Below are 24,856 nucleotides of genomic sequence, written 5' to 3'. Positions count from 1 at the left end.
TATTTATTAGAAAAAGATGAAGATTTGCAAATCGGGTTAGGATATATTACACACTTTGATGATCTCTGATATTTAAGTCCAACCAACAACAACTAGGCATCATTTATTGAAAGTGAATTTCAGTATTAACAGGACCTGATCTTTGTTGCAAAGTTGTTTTTTAAAGAAAACAAATAATGAATGCCACTTCTTACTGTGTTTGTACGTAATATAATAGTGTTCTTCTCTCCAAGATCCAAAGTCATATTTATGGAAACTATATTATATTCGTCCATATGATCTCCTATTTTGAAACCTTTCCAAAACAAATAACTTTGTTCAACGATTTATTTGCATGAGAGCGTTCATTTGTTATATTTTAAATGGATGGCATGAAGTTTTTCTTTTTTCTTTTATGTTAAGGCACTTTAACCATTTTCAGTTCACCTAGTTAATGGAGTAAACTAGTTTGGTGAGGCATATATTATAGCTATTTTAGGCAAGCAAAGGTGGTTCTGTCAGAAGCTTAGATAAATCCCTCTATCTCAATTAAAATATCTCTTAACATAGCACCTATAAGAGAGAATAACATAAATGAAATGCACGAACATGCGTGATTCATGTACTATTAGTTGCATAGCTTTAGCGAGGAATAATTTAATTTAATATCAATGCAAATATGGCATAATACCGATAATCGAACTTAGCAAAGATAAATAGTCATCTGAAACAACATAAATAGATGATACGTAACAGGCCTGCAAAAGATAACCATCAATGTACAACTTATTATGAATGTTTATAGTTCTAAAGACATCAGTCATTGAGGATGAAATTATATACCCATTTGCTTAAATAAAAGAACAGTAAATAAATTTGGAGGTAAAGATGACAGTGTAATCAATAACAAATATATGGAGCACTATGTGTAGCATTCAGTAGGGAAAGACAGTGGTCATCTTCAGTGAATTAAAATAGAATAGGAGAATTGAGAGATGTTAAACAATATGTTGATATGATCAGCATAAGTAATCATAACTTGGTGTTAAATGTACATTATGATGTATGATATTGTATTCTGGTGTTATAAGGGAGTGGAGTGCTGGGAGAGCAGATATCAAACATAATTTTAACAAATGATATATAATTTCAAAGTAAAACTCTTTATAATTTGTTATATGGAATTTATGTGGACAGTATGATAATATGACACTCAACATTCCGTGGCCATTTCTAAAATGTGACACTATGAGAACAGGAAAATGATCTTAAAAACGTCCACACGGTTATCATTTTGGGTCGACATGGGGAAAATGAACATTCTGTAGTGTGGTTTTCTATAGTATGGGCACAAAGGGACTGTATGAGCAAAGACGCGAATCGAATATTCCACGACACTTTCAGACCCTTTTTAATTTATAATTGGGGGACACTTTCAGGCCGTATGGAAACCTAACTTAAGACCACTTTAGTGTCCATGAGATTTAAAAAATGGAGGATGTCACGTGGCGTTGCTGAGAAAGTTCCACTCTTACTGACCAATGTCTAGTTGTACTTTCCCTTACCCACACCTACAGAACATCACCATCACCAGTACATACCGACCAGCCGAAAACGATGATAGCTGTGGATCCCGTATTCTTAACGACAATTACCCACACCTACTAACACCCCCTTCTGCAGACAAGCATCAGCCTATGTTTAACAGTGAACAGTCTTACCGATCATTATTAAAGCCAAAAGTGCGGTCTCTAAACTGAGACTAAAAGCATTGCACACAAAATATTACAAAAGTCAAAATGTCATTTTAAATATATGACATAAAATATAAATAAAACAAACCCTACAAACAAAGCAACACATTTGGCTGAGTCTAAAAGTAATAGGGAATATTTTTTTTAGATAAGTGAATAAAAGAAACAGAAAAATTCCGAGAATGAAAGAGAAATTTAAAGAGACTTAAAAATTCTGAGATGCTATATCAAAAATATGGTCTGACTAAAAGTATTACCAACATTGCAAAGCTGTAAAAAAATGACAGACACTAAAATAACTCGCCTACTTGAGTGAAATGACCGAGAATATAACTTACACTAACATCCCGTAACTGAGACAACAAAATGTTATATATGTACAAATATGGTCTAACCTAACAATAATTCTAAAATTCCCAACTAATATATCGTTTGTGCTGATTGAAAATGGCAGGGAATAATAATTGTAGAAGTACTAGATTGATAGGGAATTTAACCAATGTTAAAACAGTCTGAACAATTTAAAAGCAATTTAAAAGGATAAAGATGCGACAGATGCTAAAATACATAATAAAGCACTTAAAAATTATAAATTGCATATTATACTATTTGATAAAGAAATTTAGAAGCAAGTTTGATAAGCTAAATCTTTTGATATATTGAGAACAACAGTTGAAATCAATTTAAAGCCCACAAGTTATAAATAATTTTTGTTAAGTAATACATCTTTACTTACGAAACGAGCATTTAGACACATGCATGCAGACCAAAATATATGGGATCTTAAATTATGTGCAGAGTTGTGATCCTAGCACATATTCTTACAGACCCACAATATCCTTAAAGATAGATGCAAAGGAGATGTATATTATGGTCACTATTATATACAAGTATAATACAACATTCATGCTTACTATCCAACCCCACACATATACATATAAATACTATAGAGGGAAAGGAGATATGCAATGTTAAAGTATAGTTACTTATGGACAAAGACTTATCTATACACTCATATAAACCATTAAGTAAGCAAACACTTATTAACAAAAAGACCAGAAAAACAAGTCCTTACATCCAAACAAACAAACGGTAGGGGACTAACCTCTCGATAATGCAGGCTGATTCAAGTGAAGGGTTCATAGTCCGTAAATACAAGAGTCAGAAAATGAGCTAAATTAATATACACTTCAAATTACTGTAAGGCCAATCTTTAAGCCAAGCACTCATTCTCAATAGCGGACTAGTTTTTCTGGTTCATATTTTATATGTTTTAAAGACATACTTGTATCAAAATATATGTTAAATGATTAGTTGAAATCTAGAGATGAAAGAACCAGTGTAATTTTTAATTTATCGAAAGCCACCTACTTTCTTCGACCAATACAACTTGATTTTCTTCCCTTACATATTCTTCGTGGGTTCAGCAATAATGAAAACATTTTGAGCAATGATTCCGAGTATGTGCTGCCATGCCCAAACATTGCACCAGTTGCCTTTTACTGATTGACACTGATAATTCAGGGATATCATTAACTATAGATTATAATGGTTGAACTTGACCATGCCTAGAAAGATGTCTTAAAAATGTAACACAAGCAATGCCAAATTCACGTTTATGTAAAATAATTGTTATATAAGCCCCACTCGGTCATTCAACGAAATTCCGAATACTTCCGAGGTGATCTTTCCAGGTCTCGTTGTTTATAATGAGGTCATCACTGCAAGCATCACATCCGTATATTCAATAAGCTATCATGGTCAATAAACGCTGGAATTTTGAGTTAGATTATTTCAGAGCAAATGATGTTTGTTTATATTAATAGAGTCCAAAATGGAGTTATCAAAGGCCGAAATTTGTTTTGCTCTAACGGTATGTGGCTGATGCCAGAACGATTGTATAATAATAATAATAATAATAATAATAATAATAATAACGAGGACTTTGTATAGCGCCTAATCTTTGGAAGCTCTAAGCGCTTTTCAATATTAGACAACACTTATCAGATAAAGAACATATAATGATATGATTGCAAAAACAAACACCATGAAACTAAAAAACAATTAAAAAAGCATGCTGAGCATATTTAAGGTAGGAAAAAATATTAGGTCTTTAAGTTTGTTCTTGCTGTCAAAATAAGTGAGTTTGGGAGCCCTCTTGAATGTGATCACTGTGTCTTTGTGTCTAAGTGCATTGGGCAATTCGTTCCACGTTGCTAGGCCCTGGTATGAAAAAGGACGCTGTCCATATGACTTTGTTTTCATAGTTGAAATAATGAGTATACGATTGTCAGAAGAGGAGCGTAAGTATCTTGCTGGTGTGTACACATAGGTGAGGTCGGATATGTATGTTGGACTAGAGTTCGACAGTGAAACGTAGCACAGAGAACGAATTTTGTGTTTGATTCTGGATCGAATGGATAGCCAGTGTAGGGAACAGAGAAGCGGTGAGGTGTGCTCTGATCGTGGTACTCTAAGTATGATCCGAGCAGCTGTGTTTTGAACTTTTTGAAGTTTCTGGAGCAGTTATTGCGATGAACCAGACAGAATTGAGTTACAATAGTCCAGTCTTGAAATTACTAATGAACACACAAGTGTTTTAGTGGCATCAGCTGAAAGATATTTGCGAACTGAGCTGATGCGTCTCATCTCAAGATATGCAGCCTTGCATATGTTCACGACATTTTGGTGTAATATTAGAGTACTGTCCAGAGTAACACCTAGGTTTCGTACTGATTGTGTGAATTTAATGTTGGTGTTCTTGGTATTTGCTGTTTGAGGTAAAGAATGTGAATGAGAACGTCTTTGTGTTGTGATCAGAATGGCCTCAGTTTTATCATCATTCATCTGCAGTTTGTTACATGTCATCCATGATCTCACATCAGAAATGCACTTCTCTACACCTTGGATGGTAGCATCAACTTCAGTTGGGTGGCTAGATATGTATAGTTGGGTGTCATCAGCGTACAATTGGTGAGACACTGCATGATGATTTATGACATTTAAGAGCGACTGAGTGTACATAATTAAGAGAACAGGTCAAAGAACAGACCCCTGTGGAACACCACAACATAGATCAACTGGGCTGGAGTGTATTCCATTTGGATATACAGTTTGTGTCCTGTTGACCAAGTAGGACTTGAACCACATTAAGGCTGTATCATGATTGCCAAGTACATGTTGGAAACGATGAAATAATATATCATGGTCTATTTTGTCAAATACTGCATACAAATCAAGAAGGGTGAGGGCTGAAATCTTTACACTATCGAACGCAGAGAGAATGTCATTAACTACGTTTAAAAGAGTAGTTTCAGTGCTATGGCAAGGGCGATAAGCAGGTTATACATTGCTAAAAAGACTGTTTGAATTTAGATGCGATTCAAGCTGGGATAGAACAACCTTTTCTGAGATTTTTGTTATGGATGGGAGATTAGAAACTGGGCGGTAGTTCTTTAAATCAGTATGGTCTAGTGTTGGTTTCTTCAGCAGAGACTTTACAATGACAGTTTTGAAAAATGATGGGAATTCCCCGGATGAGAGAGAGGTATTAGTTACATTTTTTAGTGAAGGCAATACTGGATATAATCACTCAAGCAGCAGTGATGCTGAAATTGGATCAAGTTCACATGACCTTGGTGCACTCTTCATCACGATTGTTTGTACTAAATTCATAGAGACAGGTTAAAATGCTGCTAATGGTTCCCGCTCAGATTCTGTATCGCAGGTGTATGATGATAACGAGTCAATTGCAATTGTGTTTTCAGGCTTATCTCTTATGGTTTGTACTTTGTCATGGAAGTAATTTGCAAACAGATCCTGATGGTGGACTGGAGAGAAGATTGTTGAGAGCTGTGGACATTTGTTTCTTGACATTAGCTTGTTAGTAATCTCGAAGACCTTCTTGCAGTTGGAATTGTCCATGCTCTTAGTACTGTGCTTGGCTAATTTCGCTGCATGGACTATGTGACGTTCTTCTTAGCCACTTCATATATTTGCTTATGGATAGTGAATCTTGTGGAAAGCCAAAGCCTTTTAGCTTTACGTCGGTCTCTTTTAGAAGTGCCAAGCCGATCCCTAACACTGCTATACAATGGAGAATACTTTTGAATTGATACTCTGCACTTGGTGGCTGGGGCATGTTTGTCGGGCAATAAACGCAGACAGTTATCGATTTGCTGTGGTACGCCAAAGACTCTCAGTTTTACGGCCGTCTCTTTTAGAAGTGCGAAGTTGGTCCCTAACACTGCTGTACGACGGAGAACACGTTTGAATTGAAACTCTGCGCTTGGTGGCTGGGGCATCTTTGTCGAGCAATGAACGCAGGCAGTTATCGAATTGTTCTGCTGCAGGAAGTAAGTAAGTTGTTAGGTTTGCTTGGATGTCATGTATTAGTTTGGTTATATTTATTATACGGAGTTAGTAGCAGATACAGATTGAGCGTTAGGGACTAATACGTCAAGATGGCATATAATGTAAATGTGATCTGATGCAAGTTTGTGGGCTACCAGGGAGGACCGTATAATATTATGATCAGGTCAATAAAGAATCCAGACTAACATGTGACCATTTTATGGGTGGGTTGGTTAACTGACTTTTTGAGGTTGAAAACATTAATCGAATCTAGGAGTTTTGATGTATTCACAGGACAGTCAAAGTGAAAGCTGAAATCTCCAACAATAATCAGGTTGCCACCTGTATAATGTCCATACTCTAGGAGATTTGACAGCTGCTTCAAAAAGAGAGATTGTCTTATTCAAGATGACGAGTGCCGCTTTATTCAAATTCCACTACATAGTATAACTTTGTTATCTAACTTAGTGTCATTACCTGTCACCTTCGGAGCAGGTTGATTAGTTGCCCACTGATGGTCTTGATGTATTGATAGGCATTGAACTAGCTGGATATATGGTTGTGGTCAAGCCATTTCTAACTAACAAGGCTTATTAGGATCAAAAGATAATCCTATTGAAAATAAAATGCCTGATTTATACCTTGCTTGGTTAATTACTAGGGATGTGGCAACGCAGCTCTTGAGAATGAAATTAATCACAAAATTGTTCTTTGGTTGACATATTTTTGCTGAGTGATGAAGTCACATTTGCTCCTGGTTCTGACCAATCAAACGATATTTTTCTAATACTCTTCTTCAGAACAGGACTACAATGAGAGAAAGTTGGCTCAAAGGTTCAGAATTTAGAATATATACCATCGATGAAACCTGCATTAATTCGTACCATATACCACTTAAGACTTTATGTGTAAATGACAGCATCCCAAAGGCCATGACATCTTCCCGATCTGCAAAAAGTATGACTCTATTGTCTTAAACAAAGTAACATAAAAGAGCGAAAACCAGCAAGTTTTGTAAAATTAACCAAATAACTTTTTTGCCTGAGATACAAATAATAATTTAAAAATAACTTACAATATTTCTAATTAGTCTATCACTGCCCTAAATAAATCAACGGTATTTCAAATAAGTTCCAATACTGAACGTGATTGATTTGCCCGTAATCCCGAACTTGGTAATGTGATAATGGCCTGACTAGTGATTCTGTACTAAATATTTCATGCATGACAATAATAAATCAAAACAGTTCTTGTCTTAAACATTATGTTCCCAATTAATGTTCCACTATAAGAATAGTTTAGATGCACACTTTGTAATTTCAGTTCATAATAATTTTAACTAATAGTTCTGCCCAAATGAAATACTGAACCTAACAAGAAGTCTGATTCTACCTCAGATGTTAAATACAAGAATTAAAAATTGTTCAAGTAAACAAAATTATGTAAAAAGCTATCTCGCAATCGTTGTACCATGATATGAGTCCAAAGCTCGTTTCTAGAAAATTCAATGTTGTAAGAAAATACAATAAAGTACATGGGAAGCATCAAGTACAACATGTTCTTTCCTGATTGAATCTTAATATGATAGGCCCAGACCCTAATAAACAAGTTTACATTTTTTGATAATGATTCTAATATTTATTCCACACTCATAGAGACATATTAACTAGGTATTATTTGTTTACAAAGTAAAGACACCATCAGTGTCAAATGTCAAGTATACAGTGAAGTTGACAAGGTCAAGTCCAACCTGCAATTATACATCACCCATAATCATGAACAAATTGACAAACATAACAATGCTTAATGTCATGGGACATCATATAACTCCTTTCCATATTTGTTTACGATACGAGATCGAGTAAGGTGAAGGCTCCTGCTGAGTATGCTGGTAAGATGTTACAATCAGGTTATTCAGACTATATTATCTTTGAGAGCTACAGTATGGATCGTCTTTCTTAACATGAGTCCATCACTGAAGGCAAAGATAAGCCTCGATGTAAATAATGTTTGATGAGCGTAAATCTCACCGACACTAACCCAGTGGAATATAAGGAGGAATGTAAATATTAGCTTGTTTCCGCTACACACAAATCGTACCAACAATGCTAATATATTGGCATTTCTCGCCACTTTAAGAGCCATTACTATAATGAATACTATCCGTATCGATAAAAGTCCAGGTGTAACGATAACAAGATACGATGTCGTACATCTGACAGCAAAATCGATTTTTTTAGGCACTTTATCTTAAGTACATTTAATTAGCATTCCCTATATCGTTTATCCACCTGATCAACGGCTAGTTCATTTCTGTATAGCGGATAGCACCATCTACAACCCACGGTGGTTAGAAAGACGATATATTCTCATATTGTCCCATCACTCTAACTGTGATAACCTCTTTTACTCAGACGCAGGTGGTCAATGATAATTCCAGCCTATGTAAAAGATCGCGCTTGCTGTTAGCCCGAACCGAAATAAAATTATCAGTCTTTTGAAGTTGTTGATAATGGAAGATCCATTGACTGGTTTGAAGCCGAACAGATATAAAAGTAGTTCATAGTTCGCAAAGCCCATGATGGGTTTTACCACTTTCTCTGACAGTAAGTCCGTTAAACAAGATACCTACTGAATTTATTGCTCAAAACTTCAAACTATGCAAATATAGCTTAAGCATCAAATGAATACACTCCGATGGGTTTAGTTTTCGTTTGCGTATTAAATTTTGTTATATGAATACAAATCTGAAAGGAGTATTATTCTATACATACTTGTAGGAAATATCGGTAAAATTATGGCACTTTCATGTTGTAGAACATTGATATACATATAAGACAATAATGTTCTTCCAACAATTAACGTGTTTGTACATGTGAAGGGTGGCAATACTTGAAACTAATGTCGTCTGTTGAATAATATTGTCGTCGGCATTCTGCAGTAGAATAAGGTGAATTCTGTGTGCTCTACAATTCGTTTTCATATAGTGATTATCTCGTTCCTCCCCCCACCCCCCAATTATATAAACATGTCCTCAGCGGTTAATCAGTATATTACTTTCATGGGGTGATAATGTCAAATAGTTTGAACACATAAGAATTTTTAAATGCTTAATATAATTGCCGGATATGAAATCCGATTATATGGCTAAACATGTGTACTGTCACGTCTGTTATAAGATTATACACCATCTTACTCATCTAGATCCGGAGATGTTGAGAATATCGTAAGGCTGAAAGAACTTTGCTTTCTAACGAGACTCACTAATCATGAGCAGATTTATGAAGCAGTTAAGAAGAATGTCACAAACAGAATTCATGCCGCATATTTCCTAGGATAGAAACAAGCTAATGCTATTAAATACATGTACTAAAATTACAACGACCTTTCATCGCTTTGATCTTGCAGACCTGTTTACGAGGTTCTTCCGTTACAAAGTTCAATCGATTAGAGAAAAGCCTGCTGGCATGATCTCAATTTATTCACCATATAGTTGTGTAAAGAATTTCAACGGCTACCTTTAACAGCAACTAAACCTATCTCTATGCAGTTGGTATATATATATATATATATAATTGTGACGAAGAGCTCCTCAAAGTCAGATGAACTCGTCGAGACTCAGACAGAACTGCTGCCTGAGTGCTTCGATTCAATGTTGTCTTCACTAACTGATGTTATCACTTCTCATCCAGATAACACCCATCAGTTTTCAAAACTGCGATTATAAAGCCTATATTGGAGAAACCGACGCTTAACAATAACGATTTAAAGAACTACCGCCCTGTTTCCAACCTCTCATTTATTCACTAATAATAAAAAAGATGTCTTATCCCAATTTGTATCTCATCTGAATTCGGATAGTCTTTTAGTGAAATGTAGTTTTCACATGGCCTCGCCATAGTACTGAACCTACCTTTCTGAGAATAGTCAACGAAATTCGCTCTGCCTAGGGTAGTATATATATTTACAGTTGTCAACATCATTGACTTATCTGCAGCATTTGACACAATAAACCATAATATTTTACTTCATTATCTCCAGCATGTTTTTGAATTTGTGTCCGTAATAGGAAAACATTCCAGTCCAATTGATCAACACTTTGGTTTTACACATGTCTCTCTTCTATACCACATTTTTTTCATTCTATAAATTAAGCCGCTCTGAAGTGTAATATATCGACATGTATTATTTTCACCTATTGTACGCTGATGACTCTCAAATATCAAAATCTAGATACCAAACAGATGTTGATGCTACCATCCAATGTGTAGAGAGCTGCATTTAAATATGAGGTCATGGATGACATGTAACAAGCCGCAGATGAATGATCATATGACTGAAACTATTCTGATCGGCACGGATTGACTTTAGTATTCACATTCTTTCTCTCAAACAATAAAAGTATCCGCAATACCAGCATAATATTCACATAGCCAATACGAAATCTAGGTGTCACTCTGGAACACTGCTCACTCATTTCAACAATTTGTACTGACCACAAGCAAGACTACAAACATGGAGCTCAGACGTGTCAATTCTAATCGCAATTGTCTTTCGATTGAGGCCACTAAAACACCCGTGTGTTTCTTAGTACTTTGAAGGCTGGAATATTGTAATTAAATTATATGTGGTGTGTCTTAGTTTCTACTACAGAAACGTCAAAAGGATCAAAACAAGGCTACTCAGATAATTCTTAGGGTACGAATAGCTTAGCATACCTCCACACTTGTTCTTAAGCTTCAATGACTACCGGTGTTACAGAATCAATACAAAATATATACACTATGCTAAACTTATTTGACTTATGCCAATGCAATATACCCGTCGGACCTCGCCCATGTGTACATCCTATAAAAACGAAATGACAGTAAATTAAAGCTTTGCTTAAATTGTGAACACCAAATTATTATATATCTATAACAGTTTTGAGTTATAAGATGAAGATGACGAAAGATGTTAAACTGACAGACATTTAAAACAAAGGACACTTTAGGATTTAACACTTTCAAACAGGTTAAAGGATTAAGAATATACGAGTAGTGTTGGTGTGGTTACGTTGTTTATTTCCGAAAAAGGCAAAAAGGTGTACCATTTCGTAATAATTTTGATTTATAGCAAGTACAAGTCCAAATACAAATTCCAGCAGATACAAATACATTTAAAAAAAAAACTAAATAGGTGAAAAGAATATATCCTTAAGAGGTAGCACTGATGTAATTCAAGCCGAAATAAAGAAAACGCAAAGAGAATCGAAACTAAATTTTGCGTAGCAAAAATGTGAATAAATAGTATATCATTTAATGGAAGAATTATAACAGGGATATATATAAGAACAAAAGTGGTTTAAGGACAAATCTAAACCAATGCTAAAGGAAATATTCAAAACTCAAAAGGGTTCTTTTATATTTTTAAGGTCTAATTTGCATCTAATATATTGTTTGAAACCTTTGGATATAGCCATGCTGCATAGACGTTTGATACACGTTACGCATATTAAATGATACATTTCGGCAAAGTAATGTTCAAATAAGCAAACAGAGCTATGCTATACAGTTTCTTTAAAATTGTGTGTTACACGTGGTACTGACATCACATCATTTGGATGTTTTTGTATGTTCAAACACACATATATGCACACCTGTTTCCTTTCCATCTCCATTTCGTCCATCCTATTGTGTAATCCCACCATTTCGTAAGTCACACCTGTCAACCTAACAGAAAACGTACACATAAAACTTTAACGAGATAATAGAAACGCATTCTTTCTCAGGATTTCGTCAAGGAAAAAGACACATGAATAATTTCCGAATTTCATAAAACACAGAGGTGATACTTGATGGAACAGGAGAACAATTGTTAATATGAAGTGAATCTGTATAGCAAATCTGAGAAGTTCTCTAAACATCATAGCCCCAATTCATTGTTCTCTCCTCCTCTCTCATGCGCTCTATGTATCTAACGTTTACACGTATCGTTACCAATAGTATGTTTTATTTAAATCCGGTGTAAATATGAAGATTTCATATTCATATTGCAGATGACTCCAAAAATCACCTTTTTAATATGATCACATTTGACCTGCTGTTGAGAGTGCTTTCTCTAGTAGTCGACTCGGGGAAAAGCATTTCTTCCATGCTTGCATTTAATATCGCGATGAGTGTTCACCTATGCATTCAGTATAAAAAGTAAAATACGTGCACTAGTGACACAACTTCTAAAAGGCACACAATTCTGAAACAACAAATTGACTTTATGGTGGATAAGAGAACTAAAAATGTTTAGATATATTTTCAAACGAGATTGAGTTCAAGAAGAATCTTTATTTCGTTAATGAACATCTTTTAGTTATTTTGAGCTCGTAAATATCCATTAGACTTGTATTTAAATACATTACAAAAGTAAAAGCTTTACACATTAAATTCCTTTTCATCGTGTTTTAGTAGAAACCTGAGTATGATGTACCCTGTTAAATGTCAATTGTTTGATAAATCTTTGTGCATTCAAGCAGAGTAACTTGGGTAACTAGAATATACAGACTAAGCTATATCTTTCTGAAACTTAACGGAAATAACGAGTTTGATACGGCGTATACATATGTCAAGGATTTACCTTTGGCCAACTCGGAACAAAGCACTTATGAAATTTTGTATCTATTACATACCATCATTTTCGTTCGAATATTTTCTCAAATCACATTATGTTAGGAATATTAGGCTGCTAACTCGCAAATCTAGACCCAATAAAATAATACAATTCGTCTTTCATAGTCTATATCAATAGATAGAGGGTAATACATATAGACTATTACATTACCTGGATACCAAAAGGTGTCGCCAATGTTTAGCTGAGCTAGATACTAACGAGGATGCTCACATGGCGGGCAGGTTGGAATTGATATTAAGTGATCTGATTAGGTAACTAGTCTCGGAGAAACATTTTTTTTTAATACAAAATTTGCTTTTTCCTTCGAATACATTCTCCAATGACATTCCAAACGTAATTTGTTTGGGTAAGTATTATTGGAGAAACATAATTAACTTAAAATTTGTTTTTCATTCACATATTCTTTCTAACTGTAAAATGAATACCTTTGCACAAATGAACACGGCATTTGGTGTTTTATGAAAGATTTGTACAACCCTCTGAGCAATATCCATTTGACGTACATAACAGGAGCTAGGTCTAGATTTATACTGTGAAATTATGTCACCGGTCTGTTTCAATTGCTGTTATGGTTTGTACTGATTTGGAGAACAAATTATGAAACATAATAGAGGATTTAAACTTCAGTCAAAGTAAACGATCATTTTTCCATTTCACCTTTCATTTATTCTTTCATCTAACAGTGACGAATAGTTAATGTCTAGAAGAATTGTACACAATACATATTATTCGTATTTATCATCTGCATTATGTCAAAACAAAATTGGAAAACATAGTTTTCTGAATCTGATAGAACCTGAATAAAATAATAGTTATCAGCAATCCATCTTTAATTAAATCCTGTACATAGGTAAGAAGTCTGGTTAGAATTATTGGTTTTAACAATCAAGGTGCATCTACCTTGTTTATACTTTATCATTGTGCTTATCTAACTGTGATGTCATGGAAATCTGAATTAAAATGTATGCACCATATGAGAAACGTTTCATTAGGTTTGCAATTGTATCTTAGCAAAGTGCCCAGCTATGAGCTGTTCGCCTTTCGGAAAGATGGTCACCCCACCAGATTGCCAGATATTTCCACAGCATTTCAGAACAAATACTTAATTTCGTAATTTATATATGAATTGCTAGCTCATATGCATGGAAGATAGTGTTGTTAAATTTTAGTTTGGTATATATTATTAATATCGCATTGGACTGATCTCATTATATTAGTTTCTCTGCACTGAACATTATTACAGATTTCTGTCGATCTGTTTTGTAGTGAAAAAGCACTTTAAGACCTTCATCTTTGCAGTAGAACTAATTCATTGTAATATCTACACTAATTATAATTTAGTGCTATATAAAACAGGAATATAAATACTGTCTCAGTAATCTTTGTTACATTTACTATAAGGTAGTAGTGGGAAGTCTGTTCACAATATGATAAAATCAATTAGCATTTCCCAGTTGCGGCGTAATTGTTTAATTTAATAATAAATAACATTTGTGATTGGACGTTAGCTAGCTTTGTCGTTTGGCAGGTCTATACAAACTTTAGAAGTGCATTACATGTTTATTTTCTGTTGAAGTCAACATGACCTCGCTCGCAAACAGAATTACGTTTTACCGATTTTCTCTTGATATGTTGAACTATACATATAATATTCTATGTTCACCCACATTGACTGAATGAAACAATTAGTATTTTCTTGAGGAATCTGAATACTTCTTAATCTATATGAAATATGAATAGGCCAAAATTGTCCTTATTCTTTCTTTAAAAGAAAAGGTGTTCCTTCAGAACATGCACATGTAGAGATAAGCGATTGTAAAAAAAAAATGAGCATCATTGGTTATGCTCTGAATTAGCATGATCGTCCACTTTTTAAAAAAAAAATGAATATGGTGTAGGTTTATTTTATTTAGATAAGAATGATCCAGAAATGGTCTCGTTGTTGCTTTGAACCAAGACTTGTATCTTCGGAATATCATCGCAAATAGAAATGAGACTTAAACGTTTGCTTTGATGTGATCTAGTACTGAAACATATCACTATAGTCCGGATTAGAAGTGTATATATGTTATTTTGACCTTGTGATTTTCTTAAATAGTTGTGGTCCAGAAAAGGCCTTACATATACAAGATTTTAAATGTTTCTTTAAAATCTCCAGCACTAGCACATACTTCTTACGTACATTAGTCTAAGTTGCGTCTTGATGTCACGCGCTTGTTTATCAAAGTACCAGTATCATATATAGCGTTTGGTGGCACTTACGTTTGCACTGAAATATTACTTACCTCTTTTGCAATTGTCACCCACCCATCCAGTCTGGCATCCATAGACGCAGTGTCCGTCCAATGTGGAGCAACTGCTATTGCCGTATAAACAATTACCACATGTTTCGTTGCAGTTATAACTGTATTTGCCTGTGCCACAGACTGATGAAAGAAACAAATGTTAATTACGCCATTTTCGCAGTCTCATTAGTTTGTATTAAAAATAGAAACAGAAAATGCTGACAGAGTGCACACCAAGAAATGAACAATAAGTCCACAAGAATGTAATGGTCACGTATATTTGATAATTTGTTTCACCAGACTAGTTGGTGTTGATTATAGTATCCACTGGCATGTTTGAAGTTATTAAGAAATACAATCCTTCATTCGGAGAATGTATATCTTTGCATACGGGCAGTATGTTTAATAATGCAAATTCAATATATCAGGTCTAGCTTTTGATCGTGCATAAGCATTTTATAACAGGTTACAATTACAGTCCATGATTGAATTTACATCACTGGGCATTAGGTTTTATTGGATTTTGATAAATGTATAAAGATTAATGTTGAAATTAAAATAGAAATAATTATAAATTGTGTAAACATTATAAAACGCGCTGCATTATAACAAGTTTAAAAATGACAGTTCTGAAAACATTAATTATTCAAAAACTTAATAGTGTGTTCATTCCGTCACCAAATCCTCTGGATAATGTAATAGGTGAATTAAATGAGTTTATTTTCACTTTTATATGACAGTCAAATCTGCACAAATTTGAAAGATCCACTGTGCATGACACATTTTCTAATGGTGGTTTGGCAATGATAGACATTGATAAAGTTCTATTAGGTTTGAAAATATCATGGATTTGTGTGTCTCTTCTATCAAAAAAATGTTTGTCAATTTGTTGGAGTCTGACACATGTGAGAGTAAGTAACTGTTCCTTTTAGGAGATAAAAATGTACTGCCATTATGAAAAGCCAAACACAACAAAACATGTTTTAGAGGATGAAATTTTATTAGCGTGTCATATGTTAATAGAGAAAATATACCTCGATCAGGAGAAGATCTTATAAAACAAATGTATGGATGAACGCACTTATAAGAGTGAACAAAGTACAATTAATCCAAGAGAAATGGCTTGAACATAATATAATCTATATTGGTGAAACCCTTTCATGGAAGTATTACTGATTTTGATTTTTCAAAGCTACATATCGTCTCAACATAATTTTCCTTAATTTTTAATCTATAATTCAATGTTTAAAGTTCATATGCAAAACGTTCTAGTTATTTGTAACGACGCCGGTCAGAACATTTATCCTGTTCCAATTGTATTCATACAAATAAAGTGTAGAGATCGTAAAAACCTTTCCAAACGGATATTAATCGAACTAGTGAAAAATACTGGAATGACACTTTCAATTTGAATATGGATGTGTGGCCTAACATATACGGTAAAGTTGTACAATTAGAAGAGACTCAAAATTAGAATTGTTTTATTTTTGTGAAGCCCAGAATATACGCTGAGGAGGTCAAAAATTGCACTGATTGAAGTATCACTTTAATTTAAAACAATCATTACATTCAGATAGATAACAAGTTCGATGACAGTTGATTTTTGGTTTAGGACGTATTATTATGCAATTTATTTGAGGCAGTAAGATGCCAGACACCTTTCGTAAAACACCTAAACATGAACAAACGCATTTTGAAAGCATATTGCAAAATGTTTCACATTCAGACGTGCATAAATGATACACTATTTCGTATGTTACACCTGAAATGGTTTCATAATATTTTGCGACAAGGATTTACAAATGTTTCGCTGTTAATAACACAAATAATTGCGGTGGTTATATTACGTTGATATTGAATTAAACAATGAGTTCAAATCTACAAATAAAAGAGTGGCTTTGGAAAATGGACAACACATTGATAAAAGTACCCCCTCTCGATGGAAAAGCGGGTAGGTGAAAAACAACACTACAGGTGTGTTCAACGGTTTCCTTACAAGATCAAGACTGAACCAATCATTGAAATAATGGACTGTTTAAATCTGAATCACAGTAGTGAAAACTACGCAATCAAATACTAAAACGTATCACAAAAGCTAACGAGAACTGAATATTTGGAAGAAAAGTATTAAAAGGTTATGAATACTTGTGATATCATTACGTTCAAACACATATATCTGCACACCTGTTTAATCTCCATCTCCAGGCCAGCATTCTTATACAGATAAGAGAACACATCCAGCCAGTCACATACACTCATGATACTCTTCTCAGGCAGTTTTTCTTAAGATACGATACACTTTTCAATGGAATAATTATGGGCAATAAGGAATACGTATTATCTTGTTGATGACGATTATGAAGCTATAAAACTGTTTCGAGAAACTAAGCTCTTCGAACCATCTGTTTTTCGGTTTGCTATTCGCTCCATGCACCTCGCCTTCGTCTCCCATATTAACATACAGAATAATAAAGCTTAATAATATTGTTTCCCATATTCTGATATAGTCCCGAGGTTATGCATACGTCAAATATCTATAAAACCCTTGACAAACTTCCAGTCTTCCATCTTATTTTGTAACCCCACGATTTCGTAAGTCACACCTGTAACTTGACAGAAAACTTATACATGAAACTTTGATGAGGGAATAGAAACGCCCAGAGAGGGTACATGCCTGGATGGAACAGGAGAACAATTGCTAATATGAAGTGAATCTGCTTAGCAAATCTTCATCATTCATAACCACTGAGAATTTCACTAAAATTCCACGCTCCAATTCATGACACTCTCATCCTCTCTCATGCAAGCTGTGTCCCTAATGTTTACACGTCTCTTTACCTTTTGTATGCTTAACGTAAGACCGGTGTAAATATGAAGATTTCAAATTGCAGATGACTCAAAAAATCAGGTTCTTAATATGGTCATAATTTTCCTGCTGTTGAGAGTGCTTTCTCTAGTAGGCAAACGAAAATAATAAAATACTTGACAACTTCTCAATGTGTAGCAAGTTTTTAATCACAGCAAAGAATCAGTAAGTGCTTTTAGGATGGATGTACACTTTAATTAGTTTGTTAAAAAGGTTTTCACCTGGTATTAAATCAAGCAGCAATATGCAGCAAGAATATCGCTAACTGTGAAATTGAACTTAGAAATATTTTTTGGCGGTTACGTATATGCATATTAATACGTTAGGCCGTCTGAAACATGTTTCGCCTTTCCTGAGAACGTGGTATGTATGACAAGTAACAAATGACAACTAACTGGACTATATCTAAGAATCCAGGTCCCAAATAATGGAATACTTCTCACTGGTGTATTGCAGACATGTTTTTACCTTTGTTGTTGTTGTTGTTGGGTTTAGAGCTATTTTTGAACACACGATATGTTGTACATGGTGGCTATTACTAATGGCTGAGGAAGAACCCGGGAAAACCCCGAAAAGAACCACCGACCCACGAGACGCTACTGGCAAGCTTTCTCACATACCCACATTGGCTGAACCCGAGACTCGAACAGGTTCAAACAGAGGTGAGATGGCTGTGATCCGTAACGGAGAGCGCTTTAGATCACTCAGCCAATCGGGGCTCCCTCTAAACCTTTAGAATGACTAGTTTGAGACTGGTCTAAAAATGAGGATATCTATATTACAGGCGACTCGGGGAAATGCATTTCTTCCATGCTTGCATTTAATATCGCGATGAGTGTTCACCTATGCAGTCAGTATAAAAAGTAATGTGCTTATCTAACTGTCATGTCATGGAAATCTGCATTGAAATGTATGCACCATATGAGAAACGTTTCATTAGGTTTGCAATTGTATCTTAGCAAAGTGCCCAGCTATTAGATGTTTGTCTTTCGGAAAGGTGACCATCCCACCAGATTGCCAGATATTTCCACAGCATTTCAGAACAAATACTTAATTTCGTAATGTATATATGAATTACTAGCTTATATACATGGAAGATAGTGTTGTTAAATTTTAGTTTTGTATATATTATTTATATCGCATTGGACTGATCCCATTATGTTAGTTTCTCTGCACTGAACATTATTGCAGATTTTTGGCGATCTGTTTTGCAGTGAAACAGCACTGTAAGACCTTCATCTTTACAGTAGAACTATTTTATTTGAATGACTGCACTGATTATAATTTAGTGCTATATAAAACAGGCCTGGAAATCCTTTCTCAATAATCTTTGTTACATTTACTATAAGGAAGGGGAAGTCTGTGTACAATATGATGAAATAAATTTGTATTTCCCTTTTGCGGCGTAATTGTTTAATTTACTAATAAATTACATTTTTGATTGGACGTTAGCTCGCTTTGTCGTTTCGCCCGGCCATACAAACTTTAGAATTGCATTACATTTTTAGTTTATGTTGAAGTCGACATGACTTCGTTCGCAAACAAAATTACGTGATGCTTACCGAATTACTCTTGATATGTTGAACTATACATATAACATTCTATGTTCACACACATTGACTGAATAAAACAATTAGTATTTTCTTGAGGAACTTGAATACTTCTTAACTTTATATAAAATAAGAATAGGCCTAAACTGTTCTAATTCTTTCTTTAAAAGGAAAGGTGTTCCTTCAGCACATCCTCATGTAGAGATAAGCGAGTGTAAAAGAAACAAATGTGTATCATTGGTTAAGCTCTGAGTTAGCATTATCGTCTACTTTTATATATGGTGTAGGTTTATTTTATTTAGATAAGAGGGATCCAAAAATGGTCTCGTTGTTGCTTTGAACCAAGACTTGTACTTTCGGAATATCATCGCAAATAGAAATGAGACTTAAATGTTTGCTTTTATGTGATCTAGTACTGAAACATATCGCAATAGTCCAGACTAGAATGTTATATATGTTATTGTGACCTTAGGAGTTTCTTAAATAGTAGTGGTCCAGAAATGGCCTTACATATACAAGATTTTAAATGTTTCTTTGCAAGCGTTTAAAATCTCCAGCACTAGCACATACTTCTTACGTATATTAGTCTAAGTTACTTCTTGATGTCACGCGCTTGTTTATCTAAATACCAATATCATGTATAACGTTTGGTGGCACTTACGTTTGCACCGAAAATATTACTTACCTCTTTTGCAATTGTCACCCACCCATCCAGTCTGGCATCCATAGACGCAGTGTCCGTCCAATGTGGAGCAACTGCTATTGCCGTATAAACAATTACCACATGTTTCGTTGCAGTTATAACTGTATTTGCCTGTGTCACAGACTGATGAAAGAAACAAATGTTAATTACACCATTTTCGCAGTCTCAACCTCGAATTATATCATTATTTTATATTAAAAATAGAAACAGAAAATAAGTCCACAAGAATGTAATGGTCACGCATATTTGATAACTTGTTTCACCAGACTAGTTGGTGTTGATTATTGTATCCACTGGCATGTTTGAAGTTATTAAGAAATATAATCGGTCCTTATGATTCCTTCATTCGGAGAATGTATATCTTTGTATACGGGCAGTATGTTTAATAATTCAAAGTCTACATATCGGGTCTAGCTTTTGATCGTGCATAAGCATTTAATAACAGGTTACAATTAGAGTCCATCACTGAAGTTACAACACTAGGCATTAGGTTTTGATTGATTTGGATAAATGTATAAAGATTAATGTTGAACTTAAAATAGAAATGATTTTTTAAATTGTGTAAACATTAGAAAACGCACTCCTAAATAACAAGTTTAAAATGACACCCTTAATTATTCAAAAGCTTAATTGTGTGTTCATTCCGTCACTAAATCCTCTGGAAAATGTAATAGGTGAATTAAATGAGTTCATTTTCACTTTTATATGACAGCCAAATGTGCACAAAGTTCAAAGAGCCATCATGCATGATACAGTCTCAACCTAGAATTATATCGTTGTTTTGTATTAAAAATACAAACAGAAAAATCTGACAGAGAACACACCAATTAATGAACAAAAGGCCACAATAATTTAATGGTTACGTGTATTTCATAACTTGTTTCACCAGACTTGCAGGTGCTGATTATTTTATCCACTGGCATCTTTGAAGTTATTAAGAATCATGATCGGTCCTTATGATTCTCTCATTCCGTGAATATATATCTTTGTTAAATTCGCCTTTTGAAGCCACAAATTCAGTTTATATCAATGGTTAGTATTAAAACCTTTGCAGACTAACATTGCAAAACAAAAATTTGACAGAGTGTATCTCAGGGAATAAAAGAACAGAAATTAATGGGCGCATGTGTTTCAGAACGTTCATGACCAGACCAGCTGGAAATAAATTATGTTATCCACTTGCGTTGTACAGCAATTAATAAAAAAAAATTTGATCGATCATGGAGATTACCATATTGCTTGTGACTTTAAAATAACATCTAGAGAAAATACATATTGTTGCTGAGATCAAATGTCGCAACTAGCTTTTGATCATGCTTTCAATTGTTTTGAAAATAGTTCATACCTTTTTTGCAACCATCACCATGATATCCAGCTTCACATCCACCAATGCAGTTTCCGTCTACTTTGGGACAATTTCCATTTCCGACTAAGCAATTGCCACATGTTTCATTGCATCCAGGGCCATATTTTCCTGTGTCACACTCTGAAGACAAAAACAAACGCGTCAATGAATAAAACGAAAATTGCATCTAGTGTTTGGTGGCAATTTGTTGTTGGTCTAGAAATGTCATACCTTCTTTTGCAATCATCACCTTGCCATCCAGCTTTACATCCACCAGTGCAGCTTCCGTTTTCTTTGGAGCAATTGTCATTGCCGCGAAAACAATTGCCACACGTTTCACTGCATGCGATGCTATATTCTCCTGCCCCCAAAGAAAGAAACAAAGCTGTCAATCACACCTAGCTGTTGGGGACAATTATATTTTATCCGAAAATATGTCATACCTCTTTTGCAAATAGCGCCATGACATCCAGTGATATATTCACCAGTGCAGTGTCCGTTTGTTTTGAAGAAGTTTTCATTGCTTGGAAAACAATTGTCACAAAGTGATTATCAAGTGTAATAGCATTTTGGCTCATTTTCTGACAGATAACTCATTATTTGTGTACTGAACTTGAAAATGATTTTAGTGGGTAATCTTAAGTGTCTGAAATAGGAATTGATGCGCATCCAAAATTAATATCTTTTTTTGTCTTATAAAGTTTTACATTTGCAAATTTGTATATCTATATATTATAGTTTCAACTCAATGTATGCACTGTCCGAGTTAAATATATTATATTTTCATTTTTTGTCAATTGTTATGTATGTTTGATATATATTGTGTGCTTACCTTTCCTCGATGTATCTTAAACGTATGTATGTGTGTAATTTGTAACTGACCTTTGTCCACATTCTTTTACTAGAGCTATTGCATAAAGAGCTCATGAGAATGATATTAATCAGAAACAAATTATTCCTTTAGCTGACCCATTTATTGGTCAGGCTGTTAATGAGGTCACGTTTGCGCCTCATATTGATCATTCAAGAAGTATTCATCATAATCATTCTCTTTTTTCTACTCATTATCTTTATTCTAATTAGGGTGAAAAGCGACAATCAACCTTTGCCGAACAGGAGAAAGATCCTGAGATGTTCTGTTTCCTTCAGAAGGCTATTAGCGAAACTGAAGATGACCTGTTTCTTTATTTGTTACAAATGTGGTCCTTATGAGAACTGAGAAAATGGAAAACATCTGAGGTACCAACTGCTAACGAGAGGTCAATTGAGTTATCAAAGTATTGTTCCTAATTGTATAGACAGGAAATTCCTAGCCTATCTCATGAAATTCCTTCGGATGGGGATTTAAGAGCCACTAAGATTTATCACGACATCATGAGTCATTTTACTGGTCAAGAATTAAAATTATAAAAGTAATGTTTTGTAGACATTGTCGATCTAATCACACTTGTAAAATGGTAGGAAAACTCAATACAAATCTGCCTAAGTGTCATCTGGAAACTATGTATTTGGCGAACCATTTAGCAGAATAATGGTAGACTGCGTCGGTCATTTTTTCGAGCCAAGTTGAACTTTGAAATTAAGTTATGACAGAAATACAAAAGAGAGGTTTTTATCCAAGTGATAAAGTTCTCATGTCCATGCATTAAAGTCTTCTTCTGGCTAATTGTTATGTTTCTTATAACGTTAGGATGAAAATAAGTGACTTAAATTACATGATTAGTACTCTTTATATGTTAATATGTTAACGGGTTATGTTGATAGTGATAATTATTTTAATCATGCAGTCAATTGAGTTGTATCTGACACTAAGGGTGCGGATTTAATCCATAAAAGGAAATAGAACTGCAGTGACGCTGTTGTAAATAATCGTCATAATTCAGAAATATTAAACAGACTGGACAAGAAACTTTCATATCTGCAATTAAAGGTAAAGTGTGAACTAAAACAGATATTATTGAAATAAGATGACTTGTTGCCGGATTGTTCAACGCGAACAAAAAAAATCTACCACGACGTTGAAGCACTAGAGTTTGCATCAAAGAAACAGCATCTATTTACAATGAAGCCTCTCAAGCAGAAAAGTTTGAAAAGGTATTCAATATCTGCTGGATAATGATTTTAATACTCCACGCCAAACTGACTGTAATTCGCCAAAACGAGAAAATAATTTCTGCATGTGTATCGACTTAAAAAAGATGAATATTGTGGTTAGAACAGATTCATATCAATTGCTAAGAATTGTTGTCTGCATTGATAAAATTGCAAAATTCAACATATGTCACGAAGTTACAACCTTTGAAAGGATTCTGGTAAACTCCACTTACAGAATGGGCAAATGAAATTTCGTCATTCTTAACGCCAGATGGAATTTATAAAGTATAAAGTAATATGGTTTGGGGCAAAAGGGTCTCCTTGTACTTGTCAACATTTAGTGAACATGATTACAGCTGTTCTAGATACCTGTGACGCTTACATCGATGATGACATCATTTACATGACACCTGAAAACATCACATGGAAACCATTCAAAAATTCTTTGACAGACTCAGTGATGAAACCTTTAAAACTAATTTAAGTAAATGTGAGGTTTTTGATGCGTGTTTTACTTTTTAGGACATTTTGTGGGATACTGTCCAGTTTAACCTTTAGAATTTATTGTCAGGACTATCTTTGAATGTCATGTACATAGTAAAGCAGTAAAGTATTTATCCGAATTTGAGTTTGGTGGGATATTATCGGAAATATTGTTCCAAATTTGTCATAATAGCTCAACCGAAACCAATTTGTTGAGTAAGAAAATCAAGTTCCATTATTCTGAAAGCATGCAATGAGGCTTTTGGTAAGTTTAGAGCCATCCTTAAGCGTGCACCAGTTTGTTCAGCTCCAAATAGCAATGACTCATTTAAAATGTATGTTGGCGCAATTGTTGGGGCTGGTGGATTATTGACTCATGAAGAAGAAAATGGTGTAGATCATCAGTGTGCTATTTCTCTGACAAATTAAACAAAAGCCAGATACGTTATTACACAATCGAGACAGAATATTTGGCTTTGATATTGGCTTTGCAACTCGTTGAAGTGTATATTGAGTACCGCTCCTTCTCTGATTATAGTATTCAGTGACCACAATTCCCTAACCTTCATTAGCAATATAAAATTAAATCAGAGATAATTAAATATATGGTGTCATAGGACATCACCTGATGTCATTTTGTTCACAGGCATATTTGACTGATATTTAAAAACATCTTTACTGCATATATCATTCGCATGACTTTATGAGGGTATGTGTTCTTTATAGTTAATTTACATCGTTTATAGAGTTGTTCCCAATGATTATATTCTGTGGTTATCTT

The 24,856-nt window shown here is 34.4% G+C and overlaps 2 protein-coding genes across 5 annotated transcripts in view; both read right to left on the bottom strand.

The window, feature by feature from the left end:
• Positions 1-11,797, bottom strand: part of LOC149798402 (uncharacterized) — a 31,462-nt gene extending 19,665 nt beyond the window's left edge. Inside the window, exon 1 of the mRNA XM_089963604.1 lies at positions 11,725-11,797. The gene's annotated coding sequence lies outside the window, so the exon portion shown is untranslated. The remainder of the gene's footprint in view (positions 1-11,724) is intronic.
• LOC149798401 (receptor-type tyrosine-protein phosphatase alpha-like) overlaps positions 1-24,856 on the bottom strand; it is a 611,129-nt gene that overhangs the window by 533,745 nt on the left and 52,528 nt on the right. For all 4 annotated transcript variants that reach the window (XM_089963598.1, XM_089963597.1, XM_089963599.1 and 1 more), the window contains 3 exons: positions 21,499-21,639; positions 20,136-20,276; positions 15,035-15,175 (listed from right to left, as the gene is read on the bottom strand). In XM_089963598.1, coding sequence (XP_089819724.1) covers positions 15,035-15,175; positions 20,136-20,276; positions 21,499-21,639 — 423 coding nt within the window. The remainder of the gene's footprint in view (positions 1-15,034; positions 15,176-20,135; positions 20,277-21,498; positions 21,640-24,856) is intronic.

This window comes from Sinohyriopsis cumingii, chromosome 6 (genome assembly GCF_028554795.1).
Source record: "Sinohyriopsis cumingii isolate HCF-2022 chromosome 6, ASM2855479v2, whole genome shotgun sequence".
In the NCBI taxonomy this organism is placed as follows: Eukaryota; Metazoa; Mollusca; class Bivalvia; order Unionida; family Unionidae; genus Sinohyriopsis; species Sinohyriopsis cumingii.
Note: the sequence above shows the minus strand (reverse complement) of the source record. Positions and strands in the feature narration are given on the sequence as shown.